At 52.8% G+C, this 14,851-nt stretch overlaps 2 protein-coding genes across 2 annotated transcripts; both read right to left on the bottom strand.

The window, feature by feature from the left end:
* Nucleotides 1-3,570: 3,570 nt before the first annotated feature.
* Nucleotides 3,571-5,995, bottom strand: LOC146666990 (uncharacterized). Its single transcript, XM_085411008.1, has 2 exons — nucleotides 4,142-5,995; nucleotides 3,571-3,750 (listed from the first exon to the last, which is right to left on the bottom strand). The coding sequence occupies exons 1-2, from the start codon at nucleotides 5,993-5,995 to the stop codon at nucleotides 3,571-3,573; spliced, it is 2,034 nt and encodes a 677-aa protein (XP_085267134.1).
* A 1,160-nt stretch (nucleotides 5,996-7,155) lies between these two features.
* Nucleotides 7,156-9,481, bottom strand: LOC146666989 (uncharacterized). The gene is made up of 2 exons (XM_085411007.1): nucleotides 7,670-9,481; nucleotides 7,156-7,329 (listed from the first exon to the last, which is right to left on the bottom strand). The coding sequence occupies exons 1-2, from the start codon at nucleotides 9,479-9,481 to the stop codon at nucleotides 7,156-7,158; spliced, it is 1,986 nt and encodes a 661-aa protein (XP_085267133.1).
* Nucleotides 9,482-14,851: the final 5,370 nt, after the last annotated feature.

The raw sequence follows: 14,851 nt of genomic DNA, 5'->3' as shown, positions 1-14,851 counted from the left end.
TTGGTCGATTATGTACCCCAGGAATGCAACGGTGGAGACGTGGAACTCACACTTTTCTCCTTTGACGAACAATCGTTTTCGAGGAGTCGTTGCAGGACCTGTCTGACATGGGTCTCGTGCTCGGATTGGTTTCTGGAAAAGATCAGGATGTCATCTAGATAGACAAAAACAAAACGGTTAATGAAGTCTCTGAGCACGTCGTTCACCAGGGCTTGGAACACCGCAGGGGCGTTAGTGAGACCAAAGGGCATGACAAGGTACTCGAAGTGGCCGAGGTGGGTGTTGAAGGCGGTCTTCCACTCATCGCCCTCACGGATGCGAACCAGATGGTATGCGTTTCGCAAATCCAGTTTGGTGAAAACAGTAGCCCCCTGGAGGAGCTCGAAGGCCGAACTGAGGAGCGGCAGAGGGTATTTATTTTTTACTGTGATGTTGTTTAATCCGCGATAGTCAATGCATGGCCGGAGGGTTTTATCCGTCTTTTCGACAAAGAAGAAGCCTGCCGCGACTGGAGAGGTGGAGGCCCGAATGAGGCCGGCAGCCAGGGATTCCGTGATGTACTTGTCCATAGCGTCTCGTTCTGGAAGTGAGATGCTATATAGCCGACTGGTGGGTAAAGGAGCTCCCGGGAGCAGTTCGATAGCACAGTCATAGGGTCTATGCGGAGGAAGTGACTGGGCACGGGCCTTTTGAAACACCTCAGCTAGGTCGTGATAAACAGAGGGCACATTAGTTAAATCAGCTGATTTCAATACCCCAGGAGAGGGCGTTTCAGTGCTTGGAGGCGAGGCTGCTTTAAGGCAGGTCATGTGGCAGTCCTCCCCCCACCCAGTGACACGCCCCTTTAGCCAATCTATGTGAGGGTTGTGCTGTTGTAGCCAAGGATGGCCGAGAACTAGTGGAGTGCGAGTTGCTTTAAACACCAAAAAACAGATTTCTTCAGAATGATTGCCAGAGAGGGTGAACTCGACAGGCTCCGTCACCAGAGTGATGTCTGGAAGGCGTTGACCTGACAATGCCGTAACATGTAATGCATGAGGCAGGGGCTCCAATAGTAACCCAAGTTGCCGGGCTAACTGACAGTCAATAAAGTTTTGTTCCGCCCCAGAGTCGATTAACACCGATAGGGAGCGGCTCTTAGAGTGAATGGAAAGCGTGGCCGGTAGTGTTAAACGGGGAGGAGCTTCTTCCTGGCTCAGCTCGCCCACCAGTACTCCTACCATCACTGGCGGGCGCGCCCTTTTGCCCGCGAAGGGCAGGTAGCCACAACATGTCCCCTGTGACCACAATAGAGGCACTCACCGGCGGTAATCCGGCGCTGACGCTCTGCCGCGGTGAGATGGGAGCCGCCCAGCTGCATGGGTTCCTCTCCGTCCCCGCTCTCGTGAGTCCGGGAGGGGCCGGCATCCGCCATGGCGCCGGTGCCAGAGACTCCCGCAGCCTCATGGAGGTTGTAGTTCCGCTGCGACCGGCGAGCCCGTAACCGCTCATCCACCTTAATGCACAGGGACATTAGCTCATTAAAGGAGGCAGGGAGATCACGCATGATTAGCTCGTCCCTTAATTCTTCTCTGATATTGTTCAGCAACGTGCTCCGTAGCGCCTCCTGATTTCACCCTGCCTCTTCTGCCAGAATCCAGAAGTCGATAGCGTATTCAGACATGCTTCTCCTACCTTGTTTGAAGTTGAGGAGACGGAGAGCAGCGGCCTCTGCCCCGGTGCCTGGGTTAAACACATTCTTAAATTTGGAGAGAAAGTCAGCGTAGGTGATGACAGGATCAGAGTTTAACACAACCTGGGCCCACTTTAGTGCACGGCCCCTCAGAAGTTGAACTAAATAAGTGATCTTCGCCCCATCGTTGCTATGAAAACGCTGCAGCTCGCGAAACGTCAGAGACACCTGAGCCAAAAATCCGGCACATTTGTCAGACTCACCCGAGAATGGTTCCGGTGTGGGTAAAGGTCCGTCAGACGGCGTACTGACCCGCGGTGAGCTACCTGACGCTACGGCGGGCGGTGCCGCCTGGGGAGCCGGGCTGGGCGGCTGGGGATTCCCTGGTTGCGCATTTCCCTCCAGCGGTATTAACTGCGCCACCGCCAGGGTCAATGCGGCGACATCCTGCCGTAGCTGCCCGAGCATTTGTTCATGGCGGGCCAGCGCGGCTTCCTGGGCGGCCAGAGCCCGGCCCACGGGGTCCTGTCCTGCTGAGTCCATAATGGCTGGATCGTTCTGTTAGGGGTTCCGAAAGAGAATCAGGCGCAGGCCAGGGTTTTCCTTTAAGCGAAGGACAGTGCGTTTATTTACAGTGAACACATACACCAAGTGGCTATATACAACGTGCAGGGGAAACGGGTCCGGGTCGCCAGGGTCCGTGGGAAACAGGGTTGGGAGAAGGGTGTTCCACACTTTCTGTACAAAACGTTCCTGTCATGAATCGCTGTGCGGCAGGCGGGAGTTGGACCCAAAATGCAGGACTCACAGACTCGAGGGAATGAACTCAAAACACAGCTTTATTTGCCGGTAGAACAAACATACAAACTAAACTAAACTGGGAAGCCACAAACTAAGAACTCACAGCGAGACACTGGGAGATCCACACACAGCATGAGGGACGACGTCACGCCGAACAGAGGGAGACGCAGACAGAAATACACAGAGGGTTAACGAGGAAAGTGGGAACACACGGGGAACACAGGTGACACTGATAATCATAACGAGACAGGGCGGGGTGAACTGAACATGACATGTACGGGCGTGAGAGTCACAAAGTAAACAGGAAGTGCACAGAGGTTCAGACAGGAGGAGAGAGAGCACGGGGAAAACACAGACATAACGGGCTGGGGAAACATGAAACAACCACAAAGGGAGACGAGGGCTCATAAATACACAGGGCACACAGGGGGGGGAGAGAGAGCACGGGGAGAACTTGGACATAATGGGCAGGGGAAACATGGAATAAAACATAAGGAGAGACGAGGGCTCACAGATACACAGAGGGGCACACAGGGGGTAAAAGCCATGAAGGGAAAACACTTAGGGAACAACACAACAGGGCAACTCAGAAAACATGGCCTAAATAAGGAACAAAATACAAACATACAAGAAAACTAAGAACACTGGGCCAACATGGCCCAGGACCATGACAGTACCCCCCCCTCAAGGGCTGGCTCCCGACAGCCCAAACCCGAAAAAACAAAAACAGAAAACAACCCACCCAGGGCGGGAGGCGGGGGACCAGGACGGAGGGACCAGAACGGGAAACAAAAACAAACAACAGAAAACACAGGAGCACATGACTATAGTCCAAATAAGGTTCAGGGGGCCGACCCAGAGCCCAACAGGCACAAGAGTTCACGGGCCACACGGTCGGGGGGCCGACCAGGTGGGTGGCACAGGTGACAGAGCTGGTCCGGAGGCCGGACGTGCGGAAGGCAGCGGCGATGGCGAAGGGAGGGGGGGACGACGGAGCAGTTCAGGGGGCCGACCGCGCGGAAGGCAGCGGCGGCGAAGGAGACGACGGAGCAGTTCAGGGGGCCGACCGCGCGGAAGGCAGCGGCGGCCCTCCAGTCTCAGGCATGCTGGCCATGGCCTGGTGGGCACAGGACCAGTCGAGGCAGGACCAGACGAGGCAGGACCAGACGAGGTTGCAGAGGCTGAGGCTGGACCAGGCGGAGCTGCAGAGGCCGAGGCTGGACCAGGCGGAGCTGCAGAGGCTGAGGCTGGACCAGGCGGAGCTGCAGAGGCTGAGGCTGGACCAGGGGGAGCACAGGCTGAAGCCGAAGCTGGGCCAGGCGGAGCAGAAGCAGAAGCCAAAGCTGGACCAGAAGCAGAGGCTGAGACCGGACCAGGCGTAGCAGAAGCACAGGCAGAGGCTGGACCAGGCGTAACAGAAGCACAGGCAGAGGCTGGCCCAGGCATAGCAGAAGCACAGGCAGAGGCTGGCCCAGGCGTAACAGAAGCACAGGCAGAGGCTGGCCCAGGCGTAGCAGAAGCACAGGCAGAGGCTGGACCAGGCGTAACAGAAGCACAGGCAGAGGCTGGCCCAGGCATAGCAGAAGCACAGGCAGAGGCTGGCCCAGGCGTAACAGAAGCACAGGCAGAGGCTGGACCAGGCGTAGCAGAAGCACAGGCGGATGCAGCCAGACCAGGCGACGACGAGGCGGTCGCAGGTGGCGGCTGGACAGGCTCCTCGGGCCCTCCAGCTGATGCGGCGTGAGGCTGAACGGGCCCCTCGGACCCTCCAGCGGAGACAGGAGGCTGAACGGGCCCCTCGGACCCTCCAGCGGAGACAGGAGGCTGAACGGGCCCCTCGGACCCTCCAGCTGACGAGGCGTGAGGCTGGACAGGCCCCTCGGACCCTCCAGCGGAGACAGGAGGCTGAACGGGCCCCTCGGACCCTCCAGCGGAGACAGGTGGCTGAACGGGCCCCTCAGACCCTCCAGCGGAGACGGGTGGCTGAACGGGCCCCTCGGACCCTCCAGCAGAGACGGGCGGCTGAACGGGCCCCTCGGACCCTCCAGCGGAGACAGGAGGCTGAACGGGCCCCTCGGACCCTCCAGCGGAGACGAGGAGGTGCTGGCTGGGCTCACTGGAACCCCCAGCGGACGAGGTAGATGGCGACACGGGAGCCGCGGAGTGCTGGATGAGCTCATCCGAGCTTCCAGCAGGAGCCGATGTAGAGCCAGAGAGAATTGGGACCCCGGGCTCAACGTTAAGCTGGCTAGAAAACTGCACTGCTACGGGGAACTGGGCCAAAGGTTCAGGTGCGAGCTGAGCTGCTGGACACACGGGGACCTGAGCTGCTGGACACACGGGGACCTGAGCTGCTAACGGTGGAGAAGTAAATGACTGCACAGGGGACTGAACTGATGTCTGTAGTAACGGTGGTGGTGAGAGTGGAGTAGGTGGTGGAGTTAATGACTTCACAGGGGAATGAACTAGAGGTAGTGACGGTTGTGGTGCTGGTGGTTGAGTGGGTGACTGTGCTAAAGGAGGCTGCACTGGGGACACTGGAGACTGCACTGGGGAAAGCAGGGCTGCAGGAGGCTGCACTGGGGACACTGGAGACTGCACTGGGGACACTGGAGACTGCACTGGGGACTGCAGTGATGGTTGTAGTGGAGGTGTGACGGGTGGAGGAGTGGCTGAAGTGGCTGCGGGTCGGGCGGCTAGTGGCTCAGCTATAGAGCATATTAACGGCAGGGCTATGGGTTGAATGTCTGACTGAGTAGCAGCCTGAATGGCTGGGTGTAGTGATGGTGGTGGTGGAAGGGAAACAGGTGGTAGTGTGGATGACGGAACTAAGGGCGACTGAGTGGCAGACCGAACTGATGACTGAAGCGATGGTAGAGGTGAAAACGGAGCGTGTGGTGGAGTTAATGGCTGTGCTAGCGGGGACACAGGAGATGGAGCTAGCGCTTCTGGCTGGGCAGCTAAGTGAAAAAACAAAGCCCCGGAATAAACAGTCCCAAAGTCAGGAAACTCTTGATTGTCCCTTCCACTCACCACAGCTGGCAACTCAGACGTCTCGGGGTCTGGCTGTGGCGGTGGGTGTCGGCGGCGTGAATGCCGTTTTCTTCGGGAAGCCGGAGGTGCGGTGATGGAGGAAACTGGCAACGACGGAGAGATCACGGCCGGCTCCTCATCCTCCGACCACATTGCTGCGAGAAAAGCAGCGGGTGAGTGACAGTCAGAGTGGAGGGTGGATGGAGAGGAGTCCAGTGGCAGCGGCGTGGAAACGTTTCCCGATTGTGGCGGTCGCTGTTGCGGTATGACGAGCTCGCGAGCTTGTACTGTCTCCTTGGCTTTCTGCAGATTGGACAGTAGGCCCGAAAATCCTGAGAGCTCGTGAAGATGGGGATTCCCCTTGAGAATTGCCTCGATGGCGTTTATCCCAATGGACATTGCTTTAATGTCCGAGGCATGGGAAACTCGCTCCCACAGGCTGAAGATGCGGGCCAAATCGCTTTCCCGGGAGGAGCCTGCTGGGTCCATGTCTGGTGACGTCGTACTGTCATGAATCGCTGTGCGGCAGGCGGGAGTTGGACCCAAAATGCAGGACTCACAGACTCGAGGGAATGAACTCAAAACACAGCTTTATTTGCCGGTAGAACAAACATACAAACTAAACTAAACTGGGAAGCCACAAACTAAGAACTCACAGCGAGACACTGGGAGATCCACACACAGCATGAGGGACGACGTCACGCCGAACAGAGGGAGACGCAGACAGAAATACACAGAGGGTTAACGAGGAAAGTGGGAACACACGGGGAACACAGGTGACACTGATAATCATAACGAGACAGGGCGGGGTGAACTGAACATGACATGTACGGGCGTGAGAGTCACAAAGTAAACAGGAAGTGCACAGAGGTTCAGACCGGAGGAGAGAGAGCACGGGGAAAACACAGACATAACGGGCTGGGGAAACATGAAACAACCACAAAGGGAGACGAGGGCTCATAAATACACAGGGCACACAGGGGGGGGGAGAGAGCACGGGGAGAACTTGGACATAATGGGCAGGGGAAACATGGAATAAAACATAAGGAGAGACGAGGGCTCACAGATACACAGAGGGGCACACAGGGGGTAAAAGCCATGAAGGGAAAACACTTAGGGAACAACACAACAGGGCAACTCAGAAAACATGGCCTAAATAAGGAACAAAATACAAACATACAAGAAAACTAAGAACACTGGGCCAACATGGCCCAGGACCATGACAGTACCCCCCCCTCAAGGGCTGGCTCCCGACAGCCCAAACCCGAAAAAACAAAAACAGAAAACAACCCACCCAGGGCGGGAGGCGGGGGACCAGGACGGAGGGACCAGAACGGGAAACAAAAACAAACAACAGAAAACACAGGAGCACATGACTATAGTCCAAATAAGGTTCAGGGGGCCGACCCAGAGCCCAACAGGCACAAGAGTTCACGGGCCACACGGTCGGGGGGCCGACCAGGCGGGTGGCACAGGTGACAGAGCTGGTCCGGAGGCCGGACGTGCGGAAGGCAGCGGCGATGGCGAAGGGAGGGGGGGACGACGGAGCAGTTCAGGGGGCCGACCGCGCGGAAGGCAGCGGCGGCGAAGGAGACGACGGAGCAGTTCAGGGGGCCGACCGCGCGGAAGGCAGCGGCGGCCCTCCAGTCTCAGGCATGCTGGCCATGGCCTGGTGGGCACAGGACCAGTCGAGGCAGGACCAGACGAGGCAGGACCAGACGAGGTTGCAGAGGCTGAGGCTGGACCAGGCGGAGCTGCAGAGGCTGAGGCTGGACCAGGCGGAGCTGCAGAGGCCGAGGCTGGACCAGGCGGAGCTGCAGAGGCTGAGGCTGGACCAGGGGGAGCACAGGCTGAAGCCGAAGCTGGGCCAGGCGGAGCAGAAGCAGAAGCCAAAGCTGGACCAGAAGCAGAGGCTGAGACCGGACCAGGCGTAGCAGAAGCACAGGCAGAGGCTGGCCCAGGCGTAGCAGAAGCACAGGCAGAGGCTGGACCAGGCGTAACAGAAGCACAGGCAGAGGCTGGCCCAGGCATAGCAGAAGCACAGGCAGAGGCTGGCCCAGGCGTAACAGAAGCACAGGCAGAGGCTGGACCAGGCGTAGCAGAAGCACAGGCGGATGCAGCCAGACCAGGCGACGACGAGGTGGTCGCAGGTGGCGGCTGGACAGGCTCCTCGGGCCCTCCAGCTGATGCGGCGTGAGGCTGAACGGGCCCCTCGGACCCTCCAGCGGAGACAGGAGGCTGAACGGGCCCCTCGGACCCTCCAGCGGAGACAGGAGGCTGAACGGGCCCCTCGGACCCTCCAGCTGACGAGGCGTGAGGCTGGACAGGCCCCTCGGACCCTCCAGCGGAGACAGGAGGCTGAACGGGCCCCTCGGACCCTCCAGCGGAGACAGGTGGCTGAACGGGCCCCTCAGACCCTCCAGCGGAGACGGGTGGCTGAACGGGCCCCTCGGACCCTCCAGCAGAGACGGGCGGCTGAACGGGCCCCTCGGACCCTCCAGCGGAGACAGGAGGCTGAACGGGCCCCTCGGACCCTCCAGCGGAGACGAGGAGGTGCTGGCTGGGCTCACTGGAACCCCCAGCGGACGAGGTAGATGGCGACACGGGAGCCGCGGAGTGCTGGATGAGCTCATCCGAGCTTCCAGCAGGAGCCGATGTAGAGCCAGAGAGAATTGGGACCCCGGGCTCAACGTTAAGCTGGCTAGAAAACTGCACTGCTACGGGGAACTGGGCCAAAGGTTCAGGTGCGAGCTGAGCTGCTGGACACACGGGGACCTGAGCTGCTGGACACACGGGGACCTGAGCTGCTAACGGTGGAGAAGTAAATGACTGCACAGGGGACTGAACTGATGTCTGTAGTAACGGTGGTGGTGAGAGTGGAGTAGGTGGTGGAGTTAATGACTTCACAGGGGAATGAACTAGAGGTAGTGACGGTTGTGGTGCTGGTGGTTGAGTGGGTGACTGTGCTAAAGGAGGCTGCACTGGGGACACTGGAGACTGCACTGGGGAAAGCAGGGCTGCAGGAGGCTGCACTGGGGACACTGGAGACTGCACTGGGGACACTGGAGACTGCACTGGGGACTGCAGTGATGGTTGTAGTGGAGGTGTGACGGGTGGAGGAGTGGCTGAAGTGGCTGCGGGTCGGGCGGCTAGTGGCTCAGCTATAGAGCATATTAACGGCAGGGCTATGGGTTGAATGTCTGACTGAGTAGCAGCCTGAATGGCTGGGTGTAGTGATGGTGGTGGTGGAAGGGAAACAGGTGGTAGTGTGGATGACGGAACTAAGGGCGACTGAGTGGCAGACCGAACTGATGACTGAAGCGATGGTAGAGGTGAAAACGGAGCGTGTGGTGGAGTTAATGGCTGTGCTAGCGGGGACACAGGAGATGGAGCTAGCGCTTCTGGCTGGGCAGCTAAGTGAAAAAACAAAGCCCCGGAATAAACAGTCCCAAAGTCAGGAAACTCTTGATTGTCCCTTCCACTCACCACAGCTGGCAACTCAGACGTCTCGGGGTCTGGCTGTGGCGGTGGGTGTCGGCGGCGTGAATGCCGTTTTCTTCGGGAAGCCGGAGGTGCGGTGATGGAGGAAACTGGCAACGACGGAGAGATCACGGCCGGCTCCTCATCCTCCGACCACATTGCTGCGAGAAAAGCAGCGGGTGAGTGACAGTCAGAGTGGAGGGTGGATGGAGAGGAGTCCAGTGGCAGCGGCGTGGAAACGTTTCCCGATTGTGGCGGTCGCTGTTGCGGTATGACGAGCTCGCGAGCTTGTACTGTCTCCTTGGCTTTCTGCAGATTGGACAGTAGGCCCGAAAATCCTGAGAGCTCGTGAAGATGGGGATTCCCCTTGAGAATTGCCTCGATGGCGTTTATCCCAATGGACATTGCTTTAATGTCCGAGGCATGGGAAACTCGCTCCCACAGGCTGAAGATGCGGGCCAAATCGCTTTCCCGGGAGGAGCCTGCTGGGTCCATGTCTGGTGACGTCGTACTGTCATGAATCGCTGTGCGGCAGGCGGGAGTTGGACCCAAAATGCAGGACTCACAGACTCGAGGGAATGAACTCAAAACACAGCTTTATTTGCCGGTAGAACAAACATACAAACTAAACTAAACTGGGAAGCCACAAACTAAGAACTCACAGCGAGACACTGGGAGATCCACACACAGCATGAGGGACGACGTCACGCCGAACAGAGGGAGACGCAGACAGAAATACACAGAGGGTTAACGAGGAAAGTGGGAACACACGGGGAACACAGGTGACACTGATAATCATAACGAGACAGGGCGGGGTGAACTGAACATGACATGTACGGGCGTGAGAGTCACAAAGTAAACAGGAAGTGCACAGAGGTTCAGACCGGAGGAGAGAGAGCACGGGGAAAACACAGACATAACGGGCTGGGGAAACATGAAACAACCACAAAGGGAGACGAGGGCTCATAAATACACAGGGCACACAGGGGGGGGGAGAGAGCACGGGGAGAACTTGGACATAATGGGCAGGGGAAACATGGAATAAAACATAAGGAGAGACGAGGGCTCACAGATACACAGAGGGGCACACAGGGGGTAAAAGCCATGAAGGGAAAACACTTAGGGAACAACACAACAGGGCAACTCAGAAAACATGGCCTAAATAAGGAACAAAATACAAACATACAAGAAAACTAAGAACACTGGGCCAACATGGCCCAGGACCATGACAGTTCCCCCTTCAATCACTCCTCTCCGCATCGGGTTCCAAAAACGATCTACACACAAAACGTCGGGTTAGCAGGATAATAATAAGAAATTCTCAAGGTGAAGGTTAGCCGAAACACAAGTCTAACTGACACTGATAGCTCAACGATCCAGCGAAGACTAGTGCAGACTCGCCATCTAAGTAGTGCAGTAATCAGCTGGGATCAGCGGCCGGTGTGGTGATGAGCAGGTGTGTGGGCCAGCAGCGGGAGCCCGCAGTGAGCACCGCCGTGGCGAGAGAGAGAGAGAGTGAGAGAGAGAGGGCGAGAGAGCAAACAAACCACAAACATATTGCCCAATAGAGGATTGACCAGCGGGGCACAGGGACCATGACAAGTATGCTTTAAAAAAAAAAATCTAATTAAGCATGCACTCAGTACCCTAAGAATTATTATGGTAGTTAAACACAGTGATAGTTGTATATCACATTATATCACTTCAAACAGAGGTGATCCAGTAATGCTGCACTAATGAATTAGACTAACTATTCACTTTAGCTAAAGTTATTAAGTTAGCTAAAGAGTTGGGATGCTGTGTAAGACATAAATAAAGCTAAAACACAAAGGTTTGGACACCGTTTTGCATGTTTCCCTACTGTAGGGGTCTCTGCAAGCATACAGAGGGGCACTCTGAGAGGGTCCAAGATGACAACTTTGGAATTCTACTAGAAACAGTCGATCATATTTGTTTGTCAAAGCTGAATTCAAGGCAAACTATGCTAAATTACCGTTTTTAGCTAGCAGCTGCAATAAGCATAAAAGTTACCGTACGGCTATCATTTGTTAACATGACGCTTGTTCTTATACATGTAGTACATTTATTACCAACCTGAGAGTTTATCCGCTGGTCATTCGACATGACGAATGACTTCTGAAGTCTTAATTCAGCTCAAGACGCTGTAGATTCCCGTCAGTAACACTTTCGGTCCGCTAGTAAAACATAGTTCTATTGATCTGCGCTTGAACCGGAACCGGATGTAAGTTCCAAAAAACTGAATTTTGGAACTGAAATTGAATTGTAGAACTGAAACTGAATGGTGAGAAGTGAAACTGAAATTATTCGAGAGCTGAATTTTTAAAGGATAAAATGCAGTTTCAAAGCAAATCAATTCATTTTCAAAATATAGAATTCAATTTCAATTTAGTGATGATCATTTTCAAACCATAAATTCAATTTCAAATTAGACTAATTCAAATTCAGTTTTCAAAAGCATTTTATTCAAGTTACAATTCAGATTCAATCAGAGCAATTCAAATTCAGTTTCTGATGGCACAGATTTCTGCCCATATGCATGCCCCGGTGGGGGCATGCATATGGGCATTTCAATTTATTTGCATTTGTCTAATCCAAACTAGGAAATTCAGAATCAAAGTCCGAGTCACAAACTCTCACAATCCCGACAAAACCCCGCGTCTCCCCTCTATCCCCAAAACCTTAGATAAGTTAACAGGAAAAAAGTCCTGAAAAAACCCTTCTGCCGAACTCACACCACTCCTAACCTCGATAGGATAGCTTGATAGGGACTCGCCTGTATCCCCAAAACCTTATACGTGTTAACAGGAACAAACTCCTGAAAAGACTTTAGTCTTTCTACACAGGACCCCTGCGTGCCTAACTTCGCCCACTGCCAATCACATATCAAATGGGCGGGTGCCACAGCACCCCAGATATCCAATCGGCTACAGGTCTGATTTTTATGATCTGCCGCGGCGGTTAAGACTAGCACCGCGCTCCCACATGACTCCTGTCTCCAGCCAGATCAACGACTGGCGTTGCTTTCCCTCTGTGCATATCAATAGGTATGTAGGTAGGTTAATCTTCCTGTCCTGTTTTTACATTTCCTTTGACCTTTTGTCAATCTTTTCATTTCAAAAAAAGACCACAATGATTTGTAACACCTACAATGCACTTTTTAAAAATATTTATATAAACTCGGCTTTAACACGGGCTAAAGTACTTACATATCATATCACAACATCAGCTGTCATGGCCTACTCGGGTAACTCATTTCATCTTGATCATCTTATCTTATACTCCTTTCACATTTTACTAGTTTGCGTATTTTAAAACTCTTCTTGTTTTTCTTTTTCTAGACTCTGAAATCAGCCAGCTCTGCTCCAGCCCTGTTTCTCTCAACAAAACTGGTAAGTTTTTCATTCTCGATCTCCCTAATAACAGCTAATTGTATGCAATAACATTAACCGTGTTTCATTTTGAAACTCTTTTTAGACATCTCCGACTTGGATGATTATCTATTCCCTCGCAGTCCGAATTCCACACTACAGCCACATACCACCGACACCAAGGGAAAAATATTCTTCTGTCCAACAGGGACAGACATGATTTGTTAACCGAGCTAGGCAGTCCGGCCCGCAGTTCCAGAGCTCCACGCTCCCTCCCTCCACCCCGGCCTGCGCGGCTTGCCAGCCATCAGGCGCTCGAAAGCTGGCGCGCCTGCTCTTGCAAGCCAGACACGGTCATTCTCTCCACGGTCTCATAATTTGCCATTTTAAACTATTGTTTTTATTTACCATAACTTTTTCTTTTTACCCTCTAATTGTCAGGTCTAGGCATTAAACGCCTCAGAGCATTCAAGACAGCGAGCACCAGGACCATTAAGTCGAGGACAAAGACAAAGCGCAACCGACAGCAGCTTGTTTCTCTTGCTCTATGTCTCATTGTTGAATTAATGTCCTTGATGAAATAAGAAATAAATAAGCTCTTTTGTTTTTTAAACATTCTCCTTTTACATTCTTCTGTGTGAACAGTGAATAACTAAAAACAGGATATAAGTGACCCATGTTTAGCACTAAACCTAGCTCTAGCTATGTCAAACCCCAATATCGATCCTAATGTTGGTGAATCTCAAAATACATTTTCACAAAGCAGTGAGCACCCTGCTGCGATCATTGATAATGACCCTTTAGAATTGCTCAATTTAGCTCTTGCCCGATTAGCACATAGTGAAAGTCTTTTGCAAAATAGCTGTCACAGTTCGGGTGTGGAGTCTGGTGACATCAGAACACAGTCAAACGTTGCTCATTCTCAAAGCTGCCTAACACAAAACATTTCTTCTGAGCCTTTCGCAGCTCTTACCATGTGTTCACACCGAACGCGATAGACGCGACCAAACGCCAGAGGCCCCTAGCTTGACGCATGCACGTTCGCACCTCGATGCATGTCCAACGCGAATTATTCATGTGTCAAAATATCCAATTTTGACGTGCGTGAAGCAGAAATGTGGGAGGAAGTAGTGCCAGACGGTATGTTTGCAGGATGGCAGCTGTCGATCTACTGTTTGAAGAGAGAGTCTCCCTTCTCTATTTACTGTGGAGAGCAGAGCAGCGGCGTTAAGGACGTCCTCGCCGTACCTGGGTCCATCAGGTCCTCCAGAAGTGTGAGCAGTTTGGTGAGTTTCACCACTTGCTCCAGGAGCTGCGCCTGGACTTTCAGCGATATCACCATCTTTCAGTCACCCAGTTTGAGGACCTGCTGTCCTGTGTCGGTCCAAGCATCGTCCGCCTAGACTAGAGATGGCACGATACCACTTTTTTATGTCCGATACCGATACCGATATCATAAATTTGGATATCTGCCGATACCGATATGAATCCGATATAGTGTTTTTTAATCAACAAAACAGTTTTTTAAATATCTTGCTGCATTTTGTATAAGTTCATACTCAAGTTTAAAACAACAATTACACTAAAGCTATTCTGTTATACCTGTATGCAAAAAAAATGTTTCATAGTTCAGCAATACTGATCAAGCTAATAAACTTAAACCTACACCATCCTCCCTATTCTGGTATTTTAAAGAGTACTTAGCGTAAATATTAAGCAACCTAACTAATAGGGTTCCAACTCCCAGCAACAACAAAAATAAATAAATAAAAAATAGGGAACCACCCCTCACGCGCCACCTCATGATGCTTAATCGACGTAATCAACCTTAATTTGATGCAGTGTGAAAAAAAAAAATGTACAGAAATCAATTATTTTTCAAGAAATATTAAATAGATTCAACATCTTTCTTCAACAGAGCTGCAGACTGCACAGATGGTACCTTCCCAAAGGAAAAAGTACTATAGCTTACTAGGGTATATATATATTAGACTTAATAGTTACTATATACAGTAATGGACTTCTATACATTTTACATCAAATTAAAACTTTGGGTGTCAGATAATTATTTATTAAAAGCTTTTATTTATTAGACATTTTAAATGAGAATAAGAAAGAAAAGTATGTCTTTGTGCCCCCTTTTCCCTGTTAATGCCCTATCGGCCCCCCTGGCTAAACTTTGCTAGATCCGCCCCTGCACAGTTACCAGCGTCAGCTACGTAGAAAAAGATCCTTGAGTAGAAAGTAATATTAAATACATTCTAACAACAGCTGATCAAGCTTAAACGTGCTGCTGTTGTTCAGCCGCTGGTTTCCTCTTTCTGGTGCAAAGTGGGCCAAAAACAAACTAGAGACACGGACTCACGACAGAAAAGCCGATCAGCTGATCATTAAGCAGTTTTATGATTGAAGTAGCAGCCGGAGAGCGAGAGGCAGTCGCTTGTTAAGCTTAACGCAGGAATGCTTTACATTCAGA

Source organism: Rhamphochromis longiceps, linkage group LG7, assembly GCF_057381845.1.
Source record: "Rhamphochromis longiceps isolate RC_006_pf linkage group LG7, R_longiceps_female_GT1.1, whole genome shotgun sequence".
Taxonomy (NCBI): domain Eukaryota; kingdom Metazoa; phylum Chordata; class Actinopteri; order Cichliformes; family Cichlidae; genus Rhamphochromis; species Rhamphochromis longiceps.
Note: the sequence above shows the minus strand (reverse complement) of the source record. Positions and strands in the feature narration are given on the sequence as shown.

Bases quoted from the DNA above. Each gene is read 5' to 3' on its own strand.
- LOC146666990 (XM_085411008.1), bottom strand. From the start codon at position 5,995: ATGGACCCAGCAGGCTCCTCCCGGGAAAGCGATTTGGCCCGCATCTTC. The intron at 3,751-4,141 runs GCTGCATCCGCC...CCCCTGGTCCAG, and splicing joins CCTCGTCGTCGCCTGGTCTG to CCTCAGCCTCTGCAGCTCCG.
- LOC146666989 (XM_085411007.1), bottom strand. From the start codon at position 9,481: ATGGACCCAGCAGGCTCCTCCCGGGAAAGCGATTTGGCCCGCATCTTC. The intron at 7,330-7,669 runs GTCCAGCCGCCA...GTCCAGCCTCAG, and splicing joins CTGGAGGGCCCGAGGAGCCT to CCTCTGCAGCTCCGCCTGGT.